Genomic DNA, 20514 nt, shown 5'->3' with positions numbered 1-20514 from the left:
CTTTAAGCCACATATCGAATGTTGGACACTTCTCAAATTTCCAGGACTGTAGCAGCAGTTTTCTGGCTAGTAGAGTGGATAGAGAGATGGCCTGGGCCTGCTTGAGCGGTTTCTTCAGGGTGTGGTTTGGATCTGATACTGGAGTGTGCTCCCGTTTGGTTTGATATGAAGAGAGCCTCACAAACCCATCCCACTAGCATCAGACAAATACAGACTCATAATATGCTAGACTCCAACTAATGACAGTTTATAGCCTCATCAAATCTACTGTAAATTAACACATCCTATATGATAACATGCTTTCAATTCCTTAGATAGCTATGCAGCGTTCTAACCAGACCGGATGGGATGCGGCAGATGATAGAACACTCATTACAACCATAAGAGTCTTGAGACTTCAGTTGGACTGGCAAAAAATGACTTGTGAACATCTCTGCCCCAAAGCTGCCTCAAAAGACAGCTGATTGGATGGACTATTTGAAAAATATATATATACAAAACGAGTGTAGACCGTTTCAACTTTGGTGACATAAACATTCTAAATGAACCTATTAGCAAATATTTTTTTGCCAGTTCTTCTGGGTACTCTGATAGCATGCGAGCAATTTCATATGAATGGGTGTGGCCATCTGAATTGAGTGATAATGGTGCATCAAAGTATTGTGGTTAGACTGGGGTGGCAGCTACATTGTCTGTCTTATCAGTGAACGTCCCAGTTGCGCCCGCCCTGTTGCTGAATGATCTGTTGGAGTTTAATGTCACCAAGTACAAGGTGCGTTTTGCTAAGCTTGCTTGACAGCTAGCTGCAAAAACAAGGCTAAGCAAGGCCCCTGACTGCTGCCACTCCTGCTCAACACAGTGTTTCAACAATGGGGAGTCAGTCAGTCAGTCAGTGAGTCAGTCAGCCCCTCAGACATTTCTTGGCTGGCCCGTTCCCGGGTCCGGACTACCAGACACTGGGTCCTCCTTACATTTTTGGATGCTATCTATCTAGAGCAGGGGTGTGTCAAACATATGACAACCCATTATGTTCTCTCAAGCTGGTCCAATCAGAGGCTTCATCCTCTGAGAGGCGGAGCATTCAATAACGAATAAAAACGAGCATGGGCATGTACAGAAGGCTTATCATCAGAGAGCCTGTTAGGAACATCTGAGAGAAACCTTGACACCATCAACATGGTGGACTGGACAGATGCTGAGCGCAGTACCATCGTGGACCTGTGGGGACAGATCAACGTGGATGAAATTGGACCCCAGGCTTTGGCCAGGTAACTTGTGAATTTATATCAATTCACAGATAACCTATACAGATTTACAACCTTTCATGCATAGGTACTGGAGTAAACCCACCAAATCTCAATTTGATGCAAATCTTTATGACATACACTCATACCATGCACTATGTTAACTGATGTAACTATACACACCGTCTTCCTCAGGGGAAAATACACATTTCTCCGGTTATAGTATAGATTTTTCACACTACACATTATGGGTTGTTTTCCTCAGCTGGGGATCATATTTGACCCAGCTTTTATTTACCACCAAATAATTAATTGTTGTCCTTTATTGGCTTTTCACTTATGGATCGTGTCATTTCAGGCTTGTTATCGTGTGTCCCTTGACTCAGGGGCACTTTTCTAAATTTGGAGACCTGTCCACCCCCGCCGCCATCATGGGGAACCCTAAGCTGGCCCAGCACGGAAAGGTGGTGATGGGTGGACTGGACATGGCCGTGAAGAACCTGGACGACATCCAAAATGTCTACTCCAAACTGAGTGCAATGCACTCAGAGAAACTCCAAGTGGATCCTGATAACTTCAAGGTAGGTAACCATCCCTGGTGAGAAATCAGTATCATAGGGACTTTCAATGGGGATTTATAGGTAGCCTACTATGGTAGCCTACTACTCAATGTCGTTTATAGTGACTTTATGGTATATCAATAACTGTCAGGGCTTCACCCCCAAGACGTCGACATTGTATCCCAAAGTAGGCTATCCATCTAAAAGCTATTGGATTTGTTGTTTTCCATAAGGACAAAGTCCTTCATGAAATAGTGTAATATTTCTTATAATATCCATGTCTATCCATATCTCTTTATCAGTGACTTTAATGTGACCTTGATTTTCCTCACTGTAGTTTCTTGCTGACTGCATGACTGTGTGTGTGGCCGCCAAACTAGGCCCCTCCGTCTTCACCGAGGATGTCCAGGGGACCTGGCACAAGTTCCTGTGTGCTGTCGTTTCTGCCCTGGGTGGGCAGTAGGGGAGACTGGGGACTTCAGCCCTGGGTGGGCAGTAGGGGCGACTGGGGACAGTTGCAACACCTTTTGCATTTTCCTCAGTTACAGTACTCAAGAGACTTGAGACTTGAGACTTTTTGGATTACCCTGAGGACAGCTGCAACACGAGTCAGGGATGGTTGTAACAAGTGAAATATACATTAAATCGGACTAATTTACTTTCCCTTTTATCTCAATGAGCACTGTATTCTGAAAATATGTATTGTTTTACAATAATATTATAGTATTATTTATTTATGCAATAATATTGATTGATTGATTGATTTAGGAATATTAATCAACTAACAGTTATTGAGTTTTCTTTGTTTATACGTAGAACACAAAATGTGCGGCTGGAGAATGATTTCATAAGGATGTGGAGTAGTCTTACGTGTTTCCTAAAAGATCTGAGGCCCTTGTAGCTGTTGCCAGACCTATCAATAAAAACTCATGTGAACTATCTGTGTGAGCTTTTTGCTTTAAAAAACAAGAGACTTTTTGGACCAGAGCAACCATTTATATATGATATATATATACATGTGTGTATATATATATGTATATACACACACACACACACACACACACACACACACACACACACACACACACATATCTATATCTATATATATAATATAACCTATGGTATATATTGGACACATTGTTGTAATTGAAATGGTTGGTGGTCACTGGTCACCAAGGCAAACAAACCAATACCTTCAGAGAAGCATTACTTTATGTTTCTTTTTTCTTAAAGGACCATACAGTATCACATCAGGCAACTTAGGTCCTTGGTTGACCAAATGATAACACTTTTACAGCCTGCATACAGAGATGAAGTTTGCATCTTTTTGTCCCAATGATTTTGAGTTTCATAATGTTATGTTTCAACAGTAAACACAACTATTAGCCGTTTATTATGGATTATTCAGAAAGAAATACATTTGTGGCAGTTTTTTGGCTCTCTGACCTAGGGCTATGTGAGCAATTTGACATTTAGGGTGTGGCCATCTGAATAGATTGATAACGGTTTATCAAAAATATCAGGTGGTTCGACAGCTAACCGTTTTTGAGATGACGCCAAAAACATATTGTCATGCCAGCAGTTTCAACAACAAAATACATAATTTTTATTTGCTCATTGAAGAAGTAATGCAATCTCTCTTTTTAACACAAAGGGAAAATAGCCATCTATAATTCCCCTTGATGCACATCCCCACAGCCCACGTAACATCTGTGCCCTTTGAGTGGAAAAGGTTGGGCACCCATGGCCTACAGCCATGAGACACTGCTCAGTGAATGTGGAGCAGGCACTGAGGGCAGGATAAGGAGGATATAAGAGGGGAGAAGCAAAGCAGTGAGACAAAGATGAATGCTACTCAACTACACAGCAGCACTCTGGAGAATCTTAGAGACCCAAAAGGCCTGGGCCCAGTTGCACAAAGCACCTTAGGTTAAGCTTTCCCTTAGAGTCAGAGTTAAGGTGTCCATAAAATAGAATCGGCTGCACAAAACACCCTTAAATCTTGTGTTTATGTTTTCTTTAAAATGTTTAACCTTATGGAGAAGATTTAAGGGTGTTTTGTGCAGCCGATTCTATTTTATGGACACCTTAACTCTGACTCTAAGGGAAATCTTAACCTAAGGTGCTTTGTGCAACTGGGCCCTGGTTTCCAGACCTGCTTATTCCCTATGCCAGAGGTTTTCAAAGTGGGACGTGGGCCTCCAAGCAGTTTCAGGGGAGGCTCAGTGAATGGAAGTGGAAAAAATATTCCGGTAGTTATCAAAAGGAGATCACTTAGGATAACCTAAATGTGTGTGATTTGGTGAGATCGTTCAGCGATACTGTACTTAGGGAGGATTTTACATTTCTCCCATTTTCCCAGAGACATAAATGTGTGTGTGATGTATCATGTAGTTAAATAGATAGTTCAGGGATACAAGAGTTTTGTGGAATTTTACTGTTTTTCCCACTATCCCAGAGTTAGAAACGAACAAATGCCTTCAGACACAGCTGTTTTTATGTATTTAGTGTAGTCTGAAGTATGCCAACAGCTCAATTGTAATGGGATCAAATAACATTTGTGATGGGGGGGTTGTCCAATCATCAGCGTCTGAGGGGAGGCCCACATCTCAGACTTTGAAAACACCTGCTCTAAGCATCCTGACTGACCTATCATCGACAAGCAACTGAGCACAACAATGCCTCGTAAAATCGTCACATTTATTTGACGGACACTTGTTTTTCCAGGTTTCTCTTTTATTTACATTCATAAGATATACAATTCAATATTATGTTGCATTGCATGACTACATCATTCATATTTTGTGTTACCGGCTAAATTAGCTGCTTTGCATTTTCTTTGGAAATCATTTTGCCCAAAAATGAATCTATGCTGTTGGGGGGGGGGGGGGGGGGGGGGGGGGGGGGGGGGGGGGGGCAGCAACTCCGGAACGGAAAAGTCTTCAGAATCAGAATCAGAAAGCCTTTTGCTTTCTCCCGAAGTTCCAAAATCAAATCAGCAGATACTTTTAATGCACATAATAAAATATGTGTAATTGAAAACACACATTTTGGAGCCTCCATCTGGTTTTAGTCTTAACTAAACCTTTTATTACAGTGTAATAAAAGGTCCAGTTCCCTGGATGATAATAGCTGGCTGCTATGCCCTATATGTGTGTGTGTGTGTGTTCAGTTCTTCTCCAGTATGACACACCAGTTGCCCTGGTCATGGTAGCTGGTCTGTACTGTAGCCCCGGCCAGCTGACGGCACAGCTGCTCCAGCTCCCCCTGCTGGAAGACATGGTAATAACGGTGGAAGACAGGCACTGCGCTGGATTTCGGCTCGGACTGCGGACTGGAGCTGGAGGCTTGACTAGTGTCGGCACCTGGACTGGGTTTAGACGTGGAATCTGATCCGTCAGTGGTATCACTGGGATCGAGCCTCGGACCAGGAGCCGGGTCGGAGACAAAACCTGGACAGGATTCAGGTTTAGAGTCATGGCTGGAGCTGGGGTCAAGAATGGTTTTGGAACTCGAACTAAGCGCTGCTATGGAGGCCGGGCTGGAATCCAAACCTGAACTGGATTTAGGATTGGAGTCAGGATTGGAGATTGGAGTAAAGGAACCGTGGGCGTCAGTGGAGGAGCCTTCTGAAGTCTTTTTGGACCTGCCTTTCCTTTTACCCATCCTCCCTTCCTCTCCAGTTTCTCCCTCTCCCCTCCCTCCTCCTTTCCCCCCTTTCAGATGCCAGGGAACCAAGAGATCCTGGGTGTGGAAGGCCGTGCGATTGGTGTGCACACTCAACTTCCCATCGGGCACCTGGCTGCCATCTGATGTGCTGTCTGTGGTGAGGTGGTTCCCAGGAGGCTCTTTGTTGTAGTCTTTATTAAGGTACTTGGACCTCTGCTTGTTGTATTCTTGTTCCAGGGCCCAGACGTAGATGAGCGCTCGACCGCCGGGCTTCAGCAGTCGCACCAGCTCCCTCACTGCAGCCAGCCGGCGCTCCTACAACACACACACACGCGCACGCGCGCACACACACACACACACACACACACACACACACACACACAACACAGTCTTTTATGAGGCCAATTAATTTTCATAATGAGCAATTAAGTGGTACATTATGTCTTGATGTGGGATGACCTCTGCCAGTGTGACTGTGTGTGTCTTACAGTCAATCTGTCTCTGTCAGTCTATCTATCTCTGTCTGTGTGTGTGTGTGTGTGTGTGTGTGTGTGTGTGTGTGTGAGTGTGTGTGAGTCTTTCAGTCAATCTGTCTCTCTCTGTCAGTCTATCTGTGAGTGTATCTGTACGCCCATCTGTGTGAAGAAATCGTATGTGACAGCTATAGATATAGCCTGGTTAAGTTCACGGATCCAGATGATTTTAACCAGGGCCAGGCTAATAGAGATAAGGTCCTAAATGTGTGTGTGTGTGTGTGTGTGTGTGTGTGTGTGTGTGTGTGTGTGTGTGTGTGTGTGTGTGTGTGTGTGTGTATGTATGTGTGTGTATGTGTGTGTGTGTGTGTGTGTGTGTGTGTATGCGTGTGTACCTCTGTGGAAAAGTGGTGTATGACAGCTATAGATATGCAGGCGTCACAGGTGGCTGTTCGTAGTGGGACGTCGAGGGCATCAGACACAAACGCCTGGTAACCCCTCTCTGCACAGATCTGGACCAAGGCACTGCTGCGGTCACAACCCACCTGAAGGGAGACAGCACACACACACACACACGTTGAGTCCGCCGTCTCCGAAGCCACACGTGTGCGGTTTCTGGCCCAGCATCAAAATCCTGACAGAACTTTCCCTCCTGTGTCTCCGACCCATTTGGTGTCCCGCTGCTCGATCTCCCTCCCTACGTACCAACTGTCCAATTCAATTAAAACGTGCTGAGAGCTGAGCCGAGCCGAGCGGACTGCTGCCAACTCCACTTACAAAAATGAGAAGACACCGAGGAAGCCAGTTTCCTCCTGTTAGACACATTTTAGCAGCAAAATAATGCTGATTCTCAGTTTGAGATGACCTCACCTCTCATTAAAAATGTGACAGAGAACCACTTAAATAGCAGTGGACGGTGCCTCGAGCCAGTGAGTGGAAGGAAGGGGAGATAAGGAATGTAAGAAAGACAGGAGGCTGGACAGAGAGGGAAGGCAAGGAGGGGGAAGTAATGGTGGATGGAAGTTGGAATAATTTCAATATTATTTTGTCTCAGAGGGAAATTTTAATTAAGCTTCATGAATCATCATGATCTCTTCCCAAAACAGATGGGGTGTAGTGAGAGAGATGCTACACATCTGAACAGACAAACACACATCTCTCACACACACACACACGCACGGGTCTCTCTCTCTGTCACACACACACACACACACAGTCTCTCGCACACACGCTGCATTCAATCATGTAAACATACAAAGGTGAAGTGTTTTCATCTCAACGACAAGCTGTGAAGGTTAACAGTGTTCATGTGCAAAGGTAAAGGGTGGAATGAGGAGAGAGAGAAAGGAGGTAGAGGAAAGGAGGAAGATGTGCAGAGAGAGAGAGGAACAGAGAGAGAGAGAGAGAAACAGAGAGAGAGAGAGAGAGAGAGAGAGAGAGAGAGAGAGAGAGAGAGAGGCCAATGAGAAAGAGGGGCCAATTCAATTCAGAAAGCCACTGAGTGACTTGCATGCACACAGAATTCTCAACGATGATTGATCACGGTGAAGGTCTAAGTCGGGATAAGCTGCTTATCCACACCTCCAAATCCCAACCATGAATATCAGCGTATGCAGCATAATGTAAACAGAATATAAACAGAGTATCGCCATGGAGACGGAGCTAATGCAAACACTGACAAGCAACAGTTAATTGGGATGAGAGGAGCACATGCCTCCATATCCAGGATATTATCTGTATATTGCTTTGCTTCCTCATAACAGGAGGAACAGCTTATCCCAGTTATTTTAAATGGGATATGATCATAACTGATTACGGATATTCTCTGTGCAATGTAAACAAACACACAAGGCATTAGCGCCAACAACTGCCTGACTCCTATCGAAAAGTAAGTAACAGTAGCTTCTTATTCAAAGCAAGTGTAACGACGTGTCCAAGGCAAGTGTAACGACGCAAACCTCTGTCTTTTTCCTCCCTTCATTAAGAACCTAGCCTAATGAGGTGAAGGAAAGGTTTTGTCAATCAATCAATACTGATAGAAACACTGTAGCAAACTAAATCTAGCATATCAGGTGCAGAAAGAGTCCTGGATTACAACATTTGTAAGACTTGCACACAGCCACTCTGTTACTTTTTTCATTTTAGATGATAAGGACACTGAGGTCCTGACATTTACACTTATTTTTGGTTACTTTGTATTTTTTTGAGATAGGGGAATCAAAGCTTAATCTACTGTTGAGCCAATTGAAAGCAGGTTACTGTGACACACGACGCATACTCACAGCAGTCACCTTTGGGTTGACGCCCAGGTATTTTCCGTTCCCGCAGCCCACGTCGGCCAGCACGCTCCCCGGCGGGAGCGAGGACAGGAAGTGGCAGACGCGGGGCCAGGGGGAGTGGCGGGTGCTGCTGAAGTGGGAGGCGATGGCGTCGTACACCCGGTGCACGTAGGCCTCCTCCAGACGGGCCGCGTCGGCACGGCAACGCGGAAGCGAGGGGGGGGACGGAGGAGAGGCCGATGGAGCCCCCTGGCTGTCGCAGGCAGAGGGGAAGGCTGGAGAGAGGGAGGGAGAGGAAGAGAGGGGGAGGAGGGGCGCATGGTCACTGGGGCGTTCACACAGAGGTTAGCCAATGCATCACAGTCACACGCACGCATGTAGCATGTACACATACACCAACACTTGTATGCATACCAAGCACGGTCAATGCGCTCTCCATCGATTCAAAATATCAAAAGTCCTTCTCGCCGACTAGGGCCTGTTTTAATCCTCTATTTAAGTGTTTTTATTTCATTTTTTTTTTTTTATTGTGAGTGCTTGTACTTTCTGTTGTGAAGCACCTTGAGATGTCAGTTTTGATATGAAAGTGTGCTATACAAATAAAAATGCATTATTCCGTGGGCATTTCAGTGGTCAAGCATCGGAGCAAATTTTCAAAATGCTTTAGCATTACTTTTTGATGTAGATAATAGATATCATTTTGTATTTAGCATTTTATTTTTTATTTTGCTCAAATATTATCCACGATCCTATGTCTCGAAAACCAAATATTGAAATGAAGTCGCTGCAGCTATCTGGATATGATGGGATATAGGATATAGCTAGCTACATGTTGTAAACAAAAATATAATGCTGTTCAAATTCCTCCATTTGATGAAATGGAGCTAGGAACAAAATAAATGTAAAGGCTAGGAGTATTTGAGGACTGCATTTTTTGCCAGAATGTGATTTGTTCTTGCGCCGTGACCATCATGCTTATTTGCATAATATTAAACTTGTCAAACTTTCACTCGTGGCATGGCGGGTCTGGTTTGCGTCGCCACCCCATACATACATACATACGATGCGGACATTTGTATGTGGAGTTTTGTATGACAGTATTGTATACGACCGCAGAATCTCACCACAGTGGCAGGGCGCATGTCTGATCTTGCGGAAAGTGAAAGAGGTGCGAGTGCCCCTCTTGTTCAAGGTGAGGTTGCTGTGGCAGCCGAGGTCAGAAGAGGTGGGAGCAGGGGATTGTGGGTCGCAGGCTGGCACCACGTCAAACTTCCTTGGCGTAATCCTGAGAAGAGGCAAGCAGCTGCAATTAAGCTGTAAAATGTGTAAAAAATAGTTACTTCATGTGAGCAGCAGATCTCATTACGCCCTGAGTAAGACATGGTTATAATCTATAAGCAGAGTTGGGTGTACATAGCACCAGAGGATAGAGACGATCGAAAGGTCAGTGCATTCTTATCCTTTCACATGCGTTTGTTTATGGTGTGAACGTGATCCGACCTCGATCCGATCCAAAATGCAGGAAGCATTTGGATTAAACCATCTCCCGTAGCCAGCTGTGCTGTAGTCAGCTGTGCTGTAGCCAGCTGTGCTGTAGTCAGCTGTGCTGTAGCCAGCTGTGCTGTAGCCAGCTGTGCCGTAGCCAGCTGTGCTGAGGACGTGCATTTTATGGCTAAAAACATCATCTTCATTCTTCACATGCTGTTTTGGTGACTGGTGAAACTGTGTGGATTATTTTTGGGGGGATTTTTTTGCACGACTGTCATCAGCAGTTTTGGACTACACCAGTTTACCTCACTGTAGCATATGGCAAAGGCCAACAATCATGGTCCATCAGAGGTAGTAGCCTTCTTCTAATAATAATAATAATACATTTATTTTATATAGCGCTTTTCAAATACTCAAAGTCGCTTTACAGAACACATGGGTATCACAGCAAACACTCAGATTAAGATTAGTAACATTATTACTAGTTTGAAAAGTAATAAAGGCACACTTCAATATTATACAATACATATACATTTGTTGTTATATCTACAGGAATTACCAGCAAGACAAACAACACAAAGGGTGCCATAGCAACCAGAGAGCAGCGGCAGCTAAACGCGCCAGCGTTCACTCAACCGGAACAGGGCCAACCTCTGAACATAAAAACATAACATAACATAACATTCTGTGATAAGCCTCTTCATTAGGATATTGATTATTTTGTTCTTGACAGGCGCTCACATGCTTCTTCATGACAGTAGCCTACTGTAGGCAGAGGTTGTGAGGGTTTTGTTTGATTTTTTACCAAATTACCGCAATTAACGCATTAACCCAACTCTCAGTATTTGATTGACAGGTGATAGAAGCAGAAAGGTCAGTCCAGACCTTGTGAATACAGAGCACGTTGAATGACAGCAATCTGTTCAGATTTGGGGATTACTAACCCAGAGGTCTGTTCACATGTGCGTTCATCTCTCTCTCTCTCTCTCTCTCTCTCTCTCTCTCTCTCTCTCTCTCTCTCTCTCTCTCTCTCTCTCTCTCTCTCTCTCTCTCTCTCTCTCTCTCTCTCTCTCTCTCTCTCTCTCTCTCTCTCTCTCTCTCTCTCTCTCTCTCTCTCTCTCTCTCTCTCTCTCACCGGACTCCTGACAATAGGCGGGGGGGAGATACAAAGGTATCATTCTGCTCAGAAAAAAGGAACCGGACTAGGCAAGTCTGAAAGCGGCCTAACAAAGGCCAACATCTGATCTAAACACACACACTGAAAGAACAGAGTCCTAGAGGGAGACATGTATCATCCACCTGACACGGTCCCACTCACCCATGGGTCCAGAGGTATCTGCTCGCTCCCTTCATCACCAGGAGGCTCCGGCCCGGCAACACCACCGCGACCACACGACCATCAGGGTGACGGAACTCCATCACCGTCTGTAAACACACACGCACACACACGCACACACGCGCACACACACACGCACGCACACACACTTCTTAAGAAAAGGCAGGAAAAGCTGAAAGGCCTTTGTTTGCGGCTGCAGCAGCACAATGTCAGCTGTCCTCAGTCAGCTGTGTATTGTAGGCATCGTAAGACATTCATTATTATTGTTTGGGTAGGATTTAGAATGTACTGAATTAGCTACTCAGCAGAAGTTAATCTGTCTCTCTACTATCAAACCTGTTCCTTTACAGCAGAGTTGGCCAATTCCCCCTGCTGTCCTAGTCATTTGCTCCACCGCCCTCTGCTGATCTGTTATGGACTAGCACATGTTTCCTCCAATATATGTGCGAGGATTTTCTGGCGGGATGTGGGAGGATCACTCTATTCCCCCCAGTTCCCCTCCCCTCGAACAGTCGCCCCGACGGACCAGAAGAGGCCCTAGTGCAGCGACCAGGACACATACCCTTGATCCAGCTACCCACCCACTAACACCCTCGTGTTGTCCACTAGCTCAGCAGATTTGACTGGCATCACCCAGAGAGAGAAAACTGCTTGCAATCTCGCCAACAACCAGCAGAGGCATCTGCATCCCAGCATTCTTGTTTGATCCTAATGTATCCTTACAGTGCGTAACAACTGGGCGCCCTGTTGGGAAATTACAACTACACAACTTCAAAATTGGATTTTGTGAATGTGAACTGGAACTGTGTGTATGTGTCTGTGTGTGTGAGAGAGTGACAAAGATTAATGTGTTTGTGTGAGTGAGAGATGTACATACAACACCAGAGAATTATCTTTCCTTCAAATCACAAGTGAACACGCACACAGGCGCGCGCGCGCACACACACACACACACACACACACACACACACACACACACACACACACAGTCTAATGGCAGGGCTGTGCTGTTCCCTTCTGAGGAGTATTAGCCAATCAATGAAAGCGGTGGAACGTGACGGAATCGATGGTGATGCTGGCAGCTAAGCTTTGCTACAAGAATTGGCTATTCATCATCCTCGCGCGCGCGCGCGCACGCACACACACACACACACACACACACACACACACACACACACACACACACACACACACTCTCCAATTCTGGAATGCAAACACAACCTCACACAGGCCAAGTTATCACCATCAGGTTGGTGTAGATGATAGAGCCCCAAACAAACAGATCCAAAATGCTTCAGTTCCTGACTGAATACTTGACAGACGGACTCCTTACTTTGGCCCCCAGGCTCAGTGAGAGGATGGTGTCCTCAAAGGCAGAGTGAGTGTCCACATGAGGAGGAATACCTGAAAACATCAAAACATATAAGATGAAACGCTATATATATATATATATATATATTAGGGCTGTGGCGATTCACTTATCTCCCGATTCGATACTATCACGATTCTTGGGTGCCGATTCGATTTATATTCTTAATGTATTCTTAAGTATTGCGATTCTACGATTATTGCGATTCGATATTACGATTTATTGCGATTTTTGTTTATTTTTTCTTTTATTTTTTCAGTTTGTTTGCTTTTTTACACTAGATTAGAACATGGGAAAAGTTGAATCATACACTAGAGACTGTATATTATATATCATGAGTAGGGCTGGGCGATATAGTTAAAAACAGGGGCGGACTGGGATCATAATTCAGGCCGGGCATTAGATACCAAGCAGGCCAGGCCGATATGGGCCAACGCGTGTGAAATTTGGGCTGTTTGAAGCCAGATTTGGGCCGTTTGAAGTCCAATTTTACAATGAGATGCACCCACTTTAACCCTGAAGTGTAATTATTACTTCAGACTAACTAATAAAGTAATAAAACCACTAGTAAACCAGTAGGCGGCGCCTGGCCTGCTGTTCAGTGAGTGGCCTGACTGCAAGCACAAATTTTTTTTTTTTTTTTTTTTTTTTTTTTGCGATTATCGATTCTGGAATAAAAGATCGATCCAAAAAATCGTGACATTAAAAATCGCGATACTTAGGTGAATCGATTTTTCCCCCCACCCCTAATATATATATATGCTAGAAACCTTGTGAGCGAAGCGCGCTCTGTACTAGCCTACAGCGCACACTGCGCGTGCTCGCCTGCTCAACTGCCAGCGCTCATTTCTACCTACCCTGCCTCGTTGGTATATTATGCAAGTGTGTAGATATGGTGAAATATGTTTAGCTGTGTTTTGGGGTGTTTTTACGATGTGAAAATCTTAAGATTTAAGAATTAGAATAAGCCCATTGTCTACAAACAAATATCAAGCATAATAAATTACCATGTGTATAGCCTGGTTGCTTTAACTATGGGTTTAGACACAAAATGGACCAGAAGTTTACTGTTACTCTAAGTAACATGATGGTATAAAGAGCCAAAGTCACGCCTACTGTACCTCCTGCTTCCTGCTTTGTTTGAATTGTGCCACAAGTACACGTGATTTTCCCTCAATTTAAAATATAACTTTGCAAGTCAAGAAAGCTGCAGTTTGTTGTAAAACTGAAACCGCTCAATTAACTACATCTCTCGTCTCGCACAATATACGTCACGCCAACACCGTCATGGCCTGGCGGGAGAGAAAGTTATGACGTCACTTATTATCCTCTAGTCTGGGGTAGGCATTACGCGACTGGTTGTGTGTAGTCTTTCTAATTTATAGTGCAACAGTTTTACGACAAACTGCGACTTTCTTGAGTTGCAAAGTTATCTTTTAAATTGGCAAATATCATGTGTGTACCTCATGGCACAATTCAAACGGGATCAAAAGAAGATTGCCTTTCGCCGTTCACCACCATTCATATGTTTCCAGACGCTGGTGCGTGTAGGGGCCGACTAAGAGGGGAGGGACTTTGGCTCTCTATATGTTTCACTAAGTCTGGATCACTGATGTAACAACACATTTCTTATGTGGCTCCCAATCTGAAAAGGGTTTACTACACTAGAACTACAACTACACTACAGTAGAGAAGAATTGGCTCATCGAGCATCGGCATGTTGGGAAGGTGAAACTCTTCTGCCACCTTGTGGTGAAAATCAGATCCTACTGAGCCTTCCTTTATTTTGTTAGAAAGATTCCTTCATAAGAGAGCCCTGTATGAAAACTAGGGATGGGCATTTCTAGCAAAAACACTATTCGAAATTCGCTGGCCAAATTCGAATTTAATTCGAAATTCGAAAAAAAAAAAAAAAATGTAAATTTTTTTTTTTTTTGTGAGTGAAATGTTGCATTGTCTCCCCTGATTCTAAGTCTACGGCTTTATTAATTAATATAAAAAGCTTCTGCTGTGGATTTTTAGCTCAAACAAGCATTGCACCACTGAAGTAAAGAACATGTTACATGACATTGACATTTTCGAAAATAAAAAACAGTTTTGACAATCATGAGTGGTTCATTAAATATTTAGTAGGCTCAGGTCTGAGTGCCAAAGGGGTGCCAAAGTCACCCCCTCTCCCTCTTCATGGGATTTCATCCGCCATTCATTTTTCCATAAACCTTGCTTAAAATGCTTATAAAAATTGTTTTACTTGCTCAAACCAAGCGATTTGACTATACTTAGAATCAGGGGAGACAATGCAACATTTCACTCCAAAAAAAAAAAAAAAAAAACTTTTTTTTTTTTTCTTTCGAATTTCGAATTTCAATAATAAAAGTCGACCTTGATAATAACAACGATTATTCGAAAATTCGAAATTCGATGCCCATCCCTAATGAAAACACAGATACATTTTTGTATTACTTGGTGCCAATGAGTCAACTTTCTGTAGTTTTTTTTAAATAATAATATTCCTGTAGGGCAGGGATGGGCAACTTTGATGATAGAGAGGGCCAAAAAAAATGCCCTCGCTACCAGAGGGCCAGATTTTGCTGAGGGCTGGGCTGTGTTATTTACTGATGTAAATAACACACCCTGTCCTGGCTGGTACTGGTCAGATGATGTAAATAACACACCCTGTCCTGGCTGGTATTGGTCAGATGATGTAAATAACACACCCTGTCCTGGCTGGTACTGGTCAGATGATGTAAATAACACACCCTGTCCTGGCTGGTACTGGTCAGATGATGTAAATAACACACCCTGTCCTGGCTGGTACTGGTCAGATGATGTAAATAACACACCCTGTCCTGGCTGGTATTGGTCAGATGATGTAAATAACACACCCTGTCCTGGCTGGTACTGGTCAGATGATGTAAATAACACACCCTGTCCTGGCTGGTACTGGTTGACAGTCAGCTGGTCTGGCATGATGTCCATGTGTCCGTTCCTCACACACCGCTCCAATATGGGCAGACACTCCTCAGGAAGACCTGGACACAATGCGCGCCCCACACACACACACACACACACACACACACACACACACACACACACACACACACACACGTGTTACTCTGACACAATCTGCAAAATCAAACAGTGCTATTTGAGTATTCTTTCCTGCCAACTTGTGCCTATTCATTCCCCAATGACGTACCATTACCCCCCCTACTACAAAGACAAGGAGAGATTATGACTATGTATATATCTATGAAAAGGGGCAAGTGGGCAATCTCTGTCTGTTTGTTTCAATTGTTGTCCCACTGATGATGTCATCGGAGCAAAATCATCTTATGACATCACTGATGATGTCATAGGCACTGATGATGTCATAGTGATGTCATAAGAGCTTAGGAATCGAGCACGCGTAGCACATGAGATGCCTAGTTCTCTATAATAACACTGTTCTGTGTTTAAAAAAAGAATTTGAGATGAAAATAGAAATACAGAAAAATCTCATCTTTATGAGACATAAAGAAACTCATTCAATCTTTGAGATTTTGTTTTTATTTGTGTCATTTTCAACCAAATGCATAATTAGCATGCCATGTACCAATACAGTTAAAGAGAATGAAAGCACCAGGTCATTCCCTCTAATATGAGATGCAGGTAAAAACTTTTTTCTCAACTCACCTGCAGCTAATGGCTTGTCTTTGTCCACATTGTTGTTGTCGTAGCGAAATTCATAGCCGTAATGTTTCACTCTTCTGTGCTTCAGAGCTTTCTGAGCTGAAAGACACGAGGATGAAGGTGAAAGACCAACAAAATGGCAGATCACTTCTATTACTTATTAGCTATAAACTCTGAATATTTTCATATAACATCAAAATGATCCAGACTGAAACATGATTACTAACAATTCATCAAGATTTGTATTTCTTATTGTTTAATCTGAGCGTTATATACTTACGGTACTATAATTTTCTACAATAACTGTCATTTTGGAATAGTTCAAAAAAAATTTTTTTTAATATATATTTAAAAATATATATTCCACACATATTTATACACATATTCTACTCTATTTTCCAATGATGGAAGTTATGATTTAAAATTGTAATAAACTTTCTGGCATAGCAGCCTGACCAGAACATAGCTACACATAATCTGACAAAAGGCATAATGTAAACCCTCACCAGTGACATCATCATTAGTGGACGACCAGTCAACAGCAGCCAGCAGCAGAGTCTCTTCCTCTACCGACACAAAGTCCTCCACCAGGACTAAGCCCTCCGGCAAAGAGACGCACGCATCCGCCTCACAGGCTACTGCATGGGGCACATGTAAATAAGGTACACTGATGGTTATACACACAGTCACATTTGAGATGGAGGTGGACCTCCTATCCACAGTCACTGATGGGGAAAAAATGGTCTGCCATGAAATAAATATTTAAAATACCCTAACTTTTTTCTTCTTTCTTTGGCAAACACACACACAAACACAGGCATCAGGTTTCTTGGGTCCTGCATCGGAATACACATACACTACACACCTCAGCATCACTGCATCCCCATACTGTAAGCCACATTAAACAAATTAACAAACATTTATCTTTCTTAACCAAACCCAAACCAAGTTGTTTTACTCTGGACGTACTTCATGTTTTCGTCTGAGGCTTTTATGCCCAGCAAGGGCATCTAGCCTTTCCCCATCACTGGCAAACCTTTGGAAACACATACACATGCACATACAGGCAGACTGGTACCAATACCAGCTATGGAATCACCAATTCACATTTGTATGAATTTTAAAGTCCCTGGAAACCAGAAATATTTTATTATTATTTGGCATTTTGAGTTCATCACATCACAGGAATATATGTTAATAAGCCACCAGCCAAATTTGAACGATGATGAACGTCGCAAAGTATATAAATTTAGGTTTGACAGCCATGGCAAAAGTCATGAGAATCAATTACTTTTTAGGGTGTATTTTCTCCCGCGGACTGTGTGGGCGTGTCCCGTGTGTGTGTGTGCGTGCGTGCAAGACTACAGGTCTCCGAGAGAGAGAGAGAGAGGGAGAGAGCGCGAGAGAGGGGGGGGAGGGAAACGGAGAAAGAGAGATCGAGTGCGTGTGTCGAACACACACACTGTGTGTGTGTGTGTGTGTGTGTGTGTGTGTGTGTGAGTAACCTCGCGTCACCAGGCTGTGTGTCGAAAGCTTTGCTGCCTGCTCTCTCTCTCACTAGTCCCGAGAGAGAGAGAGAGAGAGAGAGAGAGAGCGAGAGCGAGCAGCATAGCGCTCGACACAGCACACAGAGTGGGAGGGAGCGCTGTCACTGGGGGCAAAGAACGGACAAAAGGAGAAGGGCAAGTTGCACGCGTGTACAAAGGTTATATAGAGCTTATGACGTCATAAGCTCCTGCATTTTAGCACCTCGCGCACTGCTCTCTTCAATGAGGAAGTACCTTGTAGAATCTTGTAGAAAAGTGTCGATTTTAAGGCTTTGGGTTGAAAGTAATGTATAATAATTTCTGAGCCACACAATTACTAACATAAGACCCTAAATAACATAGTTAGAACGTTTTTGTGGATTTTGGTTTCCAGGGACTTTAAGCAAGAACGTAAATAAGACTTAATATCAATAATATGTGTGTGTGTGTGTGTGTGTGTGTGTGTGTGTGTGTGTGTGTGTGTGTGTGTGTGTGTGCGCGCATGCACGCACGCGTTTCAGACAGGTACCTGATTTGACAAAGCTTAGGTAGAGTGTGACACTATTCTCTCCACACTGCAGCTCTTGGCCGTTGAGGAGGACGTGGGCTTTCTGAGCGCTCTCCTCTGATCTGGAGACAGAATAACACAATGACACGTCACACAGGACTTGCAGTTCAAGAAACAACAACAAGCACAGTAAGTATCAGTAGGCTCATACCAGGACCATCTAAAGTAGGTGTCACCGAATGAGTCCCGAGTGGTAGCGAGTAAGCTGGTTAAACTCACTCCTCCTCACTCAGTATAAAGGCCCGTTAACCAGCTCCGCAAAGGGAGCTAGCTCTCTTGGGGTCGTGGTTGGCGCGTGCGCTTTGGAAGAGGGATGTCGGTGGATCGGACCGCGGGGCTCCACCCCTGGGCAAGCCATTAACATGTCACTGCATTAATAGTGTTTATGTCCTTTGTACTTTGTATCTATGTAATGCAGGATACATAGGCAAGCCATGGTTTAAGGCAAAAACGTACTTAACCCTACTTTAGCCCCTTTTAGGACTGTGTCATCTAACTGTAACATAGTTACAGTGATGCCAATCCGCTCATCGTACAAGTGTCACAGAGACATTCCAAAGCCACCTACCAAAGCAGAAGTCTTCATTGATGAGATCCGCCGGGGTTTGAAAGCTCAATGCTGCTAATAAATAACTTTACTATACTAATCATTCTGTGTTTTTTTTTGCTGTTGCGCCCAACAGCCATCATAGCGCTCCACAGCACCCCTCTGGTCGGAAGCACACGAAAAAACACAGAAGATGGCACGGCCGCCATCTTGGCATTTTCCGAAAAATAACATCACTGAATTGAGATAAAAAGAGCAACTTCTTAGCGGCATCGAGCTTTCAAACCCCGGCGGATCTAAACAATGAAGACTTCTGCTTTGGTCGGTGGCTTTGGAATGTCTCTGCGACACTTGTACGACGAGCAGATCGGCATCAATTTGCGTTTAGGTAAGGGGACTGTGCCATCTAACTGGTAACTCTGTTACAGTTAGATGAAACAGTCCCAAAAGGGGCTAACCCTACTATTAAATGACCTCTTACCGTGACTTAAGGCATCAAACAAGCCTTGGTTCAACGTGCAGCCTCAGACTGAGGACACACCTCTGACCTAAGAGCTGCAGAAAAGCTGAGACCTTGTCAATAAAATAGTACAGCACGCCCATCCACCATACATACCTGTATGTGACAAAGGCGTAGGGTTTGTGAGGAGGCATGAGCAGAGTCTCCAGCTCCCCCGGCTCCTTCAGCAACGCAGCCAGCTGCTCTCGGCTCACCCCGTTCCCCAGACCGCCATTAGCCACCACCAAACTCTGTGGGACACAGGCAGATATTTGGCAGATGTGGCTTTTGACAGAAAATGCCAGGCCAGGAGGTTAATTTTATAAATTACATTTCTGCTTTATTAGACCATAATATACTGATTAGGTAAGGAGCATGGCAACTGTGCTATTTAATTGTTTTTTTTTTTTTTACTGTTATGTATTAAGATAATGAACTAAAGCCAACACACACAAGCAACAATAAAACTTAATGTCACAGTCATGTAGTTGGTGCCCGCCGACAGTAAAGCAGTGATTGTGTTATCATGAAACTAACTGGCTAACGTGACTGCTTCGGATTTGATCTGTACATACAGGACGCTCTACTAAGGTCTACTCAGTCCAGCTGGAGAGCTGTTGCTGTCATTAGCTGTTAGTTAGCTGCCTGCTTGCTTCACTCACTGCCTGCTAGCTTCATGGTTCTAAGTTGTTATTTATGTCCCTTTACCTTGGTAGGCTGCGGTGCTGTGCTGATGCCCTCATGTTTCAGTAAAGTGTGACTCGCTTTTATTTGTTTGCGGAGAAGTTTCCTCTCCTCTTTACTCCTTTTAGCAGCCTTCACGTTTTCCACACTTGGATCCATGGTACTTCAGTATGTTTTGTCCGGGTGCAACAAGAAGTACGGATTGACAGTTCCTAATGACGCTACACCGGTGTAGTCTCTGGATGTTGTACAAGAGATGACCTAAAAAAAACAAAAAACTAAACTAAAACAGAGATGAGCTTTTGATATCCCAAAGTCTTTGGTTGTACTAACAAGGGTGGTCATTTATATAATGGCCATTTTGTAGGAAAAGGGTTAACTGTAACGTCTAAAACCTGCAAGCCATTTTTAAATAAGGCTGTGTCCATTATTGTGTGTTTTTTGTTTTTGTTTGTTGTTGTCTTTTGCACCAACAACAACAACAACAATAATAATAATAAATCAATAAATCAATAGATACATAAATAAATCAATAAATCAATAAATAAGTGTGTGTGTGTGTGTGTGTGTGTGTGTGTGTGTGTGTGTGTGTGTGTGTGT

General features: G+C 43.7%; 2 protein-coding genes across 2 annotated transcripts; one reads left to right on the top strand and one right to left on the bottom strand.

Moving 5' to 3' along the window:
* The first annotated feature begins 1135 nt into the window (after window positions 1-1135).
* LOC310777100 (hemoglobin subunit beta-like) lies at window positions 1136-2743 on the top strand. The gene is made up of 3 exons (XM_083637366.1): window positions 1136-1268; window positions 1603-1825; window positions 2142-2743. Exons 1-3 carry the CDS (start codon window positions 1177-1179, stop codon window positions 2265-2267), a joined length of 441 nt encoding a protein of 146 aa, XP_083493492.1. The 5' UTR covers window positions 1136-1176; the 3' UTR covers window positions 2268-2743.
* A 2225-nt stretch (window positions 2744-4968) lies between these two features.
* alkbh8 (alkB homolog 8, tRNA methyltransferase) lies at window positions 4969-20073 on the bottom strand (the record flags this gene model as incomplete). Its single annotated transcript, XM_083637023.1, has 12 exons — window positions 4969-5788; window positions 6342-6491; window positions 8229-8500; window positions 9350-9510; window positions 11032-11138; window positions 12383-12453; window positions 15346-15450; window positions 16094-16189; window positions 16597-16728; window positions 18146-18246; window positions 19348-19481; window positions 19939-20073. 12 exons carry the CDS (start codon window positions 20071-20073, stop codon window positions 4973-4975), a joined length of 2280 nt encoding a protein of 759 aa, XP_083493149.1. The 3' UTR covers window positions 4969-4972.
* Between the last annotated feature and the right edge of the window lie 441 nt (window positions 20074-20514).

Source organism: Poromitra crassiceps (genome assembly GCF_964638095.1).
Source record: "Poromitra crassiceps genome assembly, chromosome: 5".
Classification (NCBI taxonomy): domain Eukaryota; kingdom Metazoa; phylum Chordata; class Actinopteri; order Beryciformes; family Melamphaidae; genus Poromitra; species Poromitra crassiceps.
The sequence above is the reverse complement of the archived record's forward strand: the minus strand, read 5'-3'. Positions and strand labels throughout refer to the sequence as shown.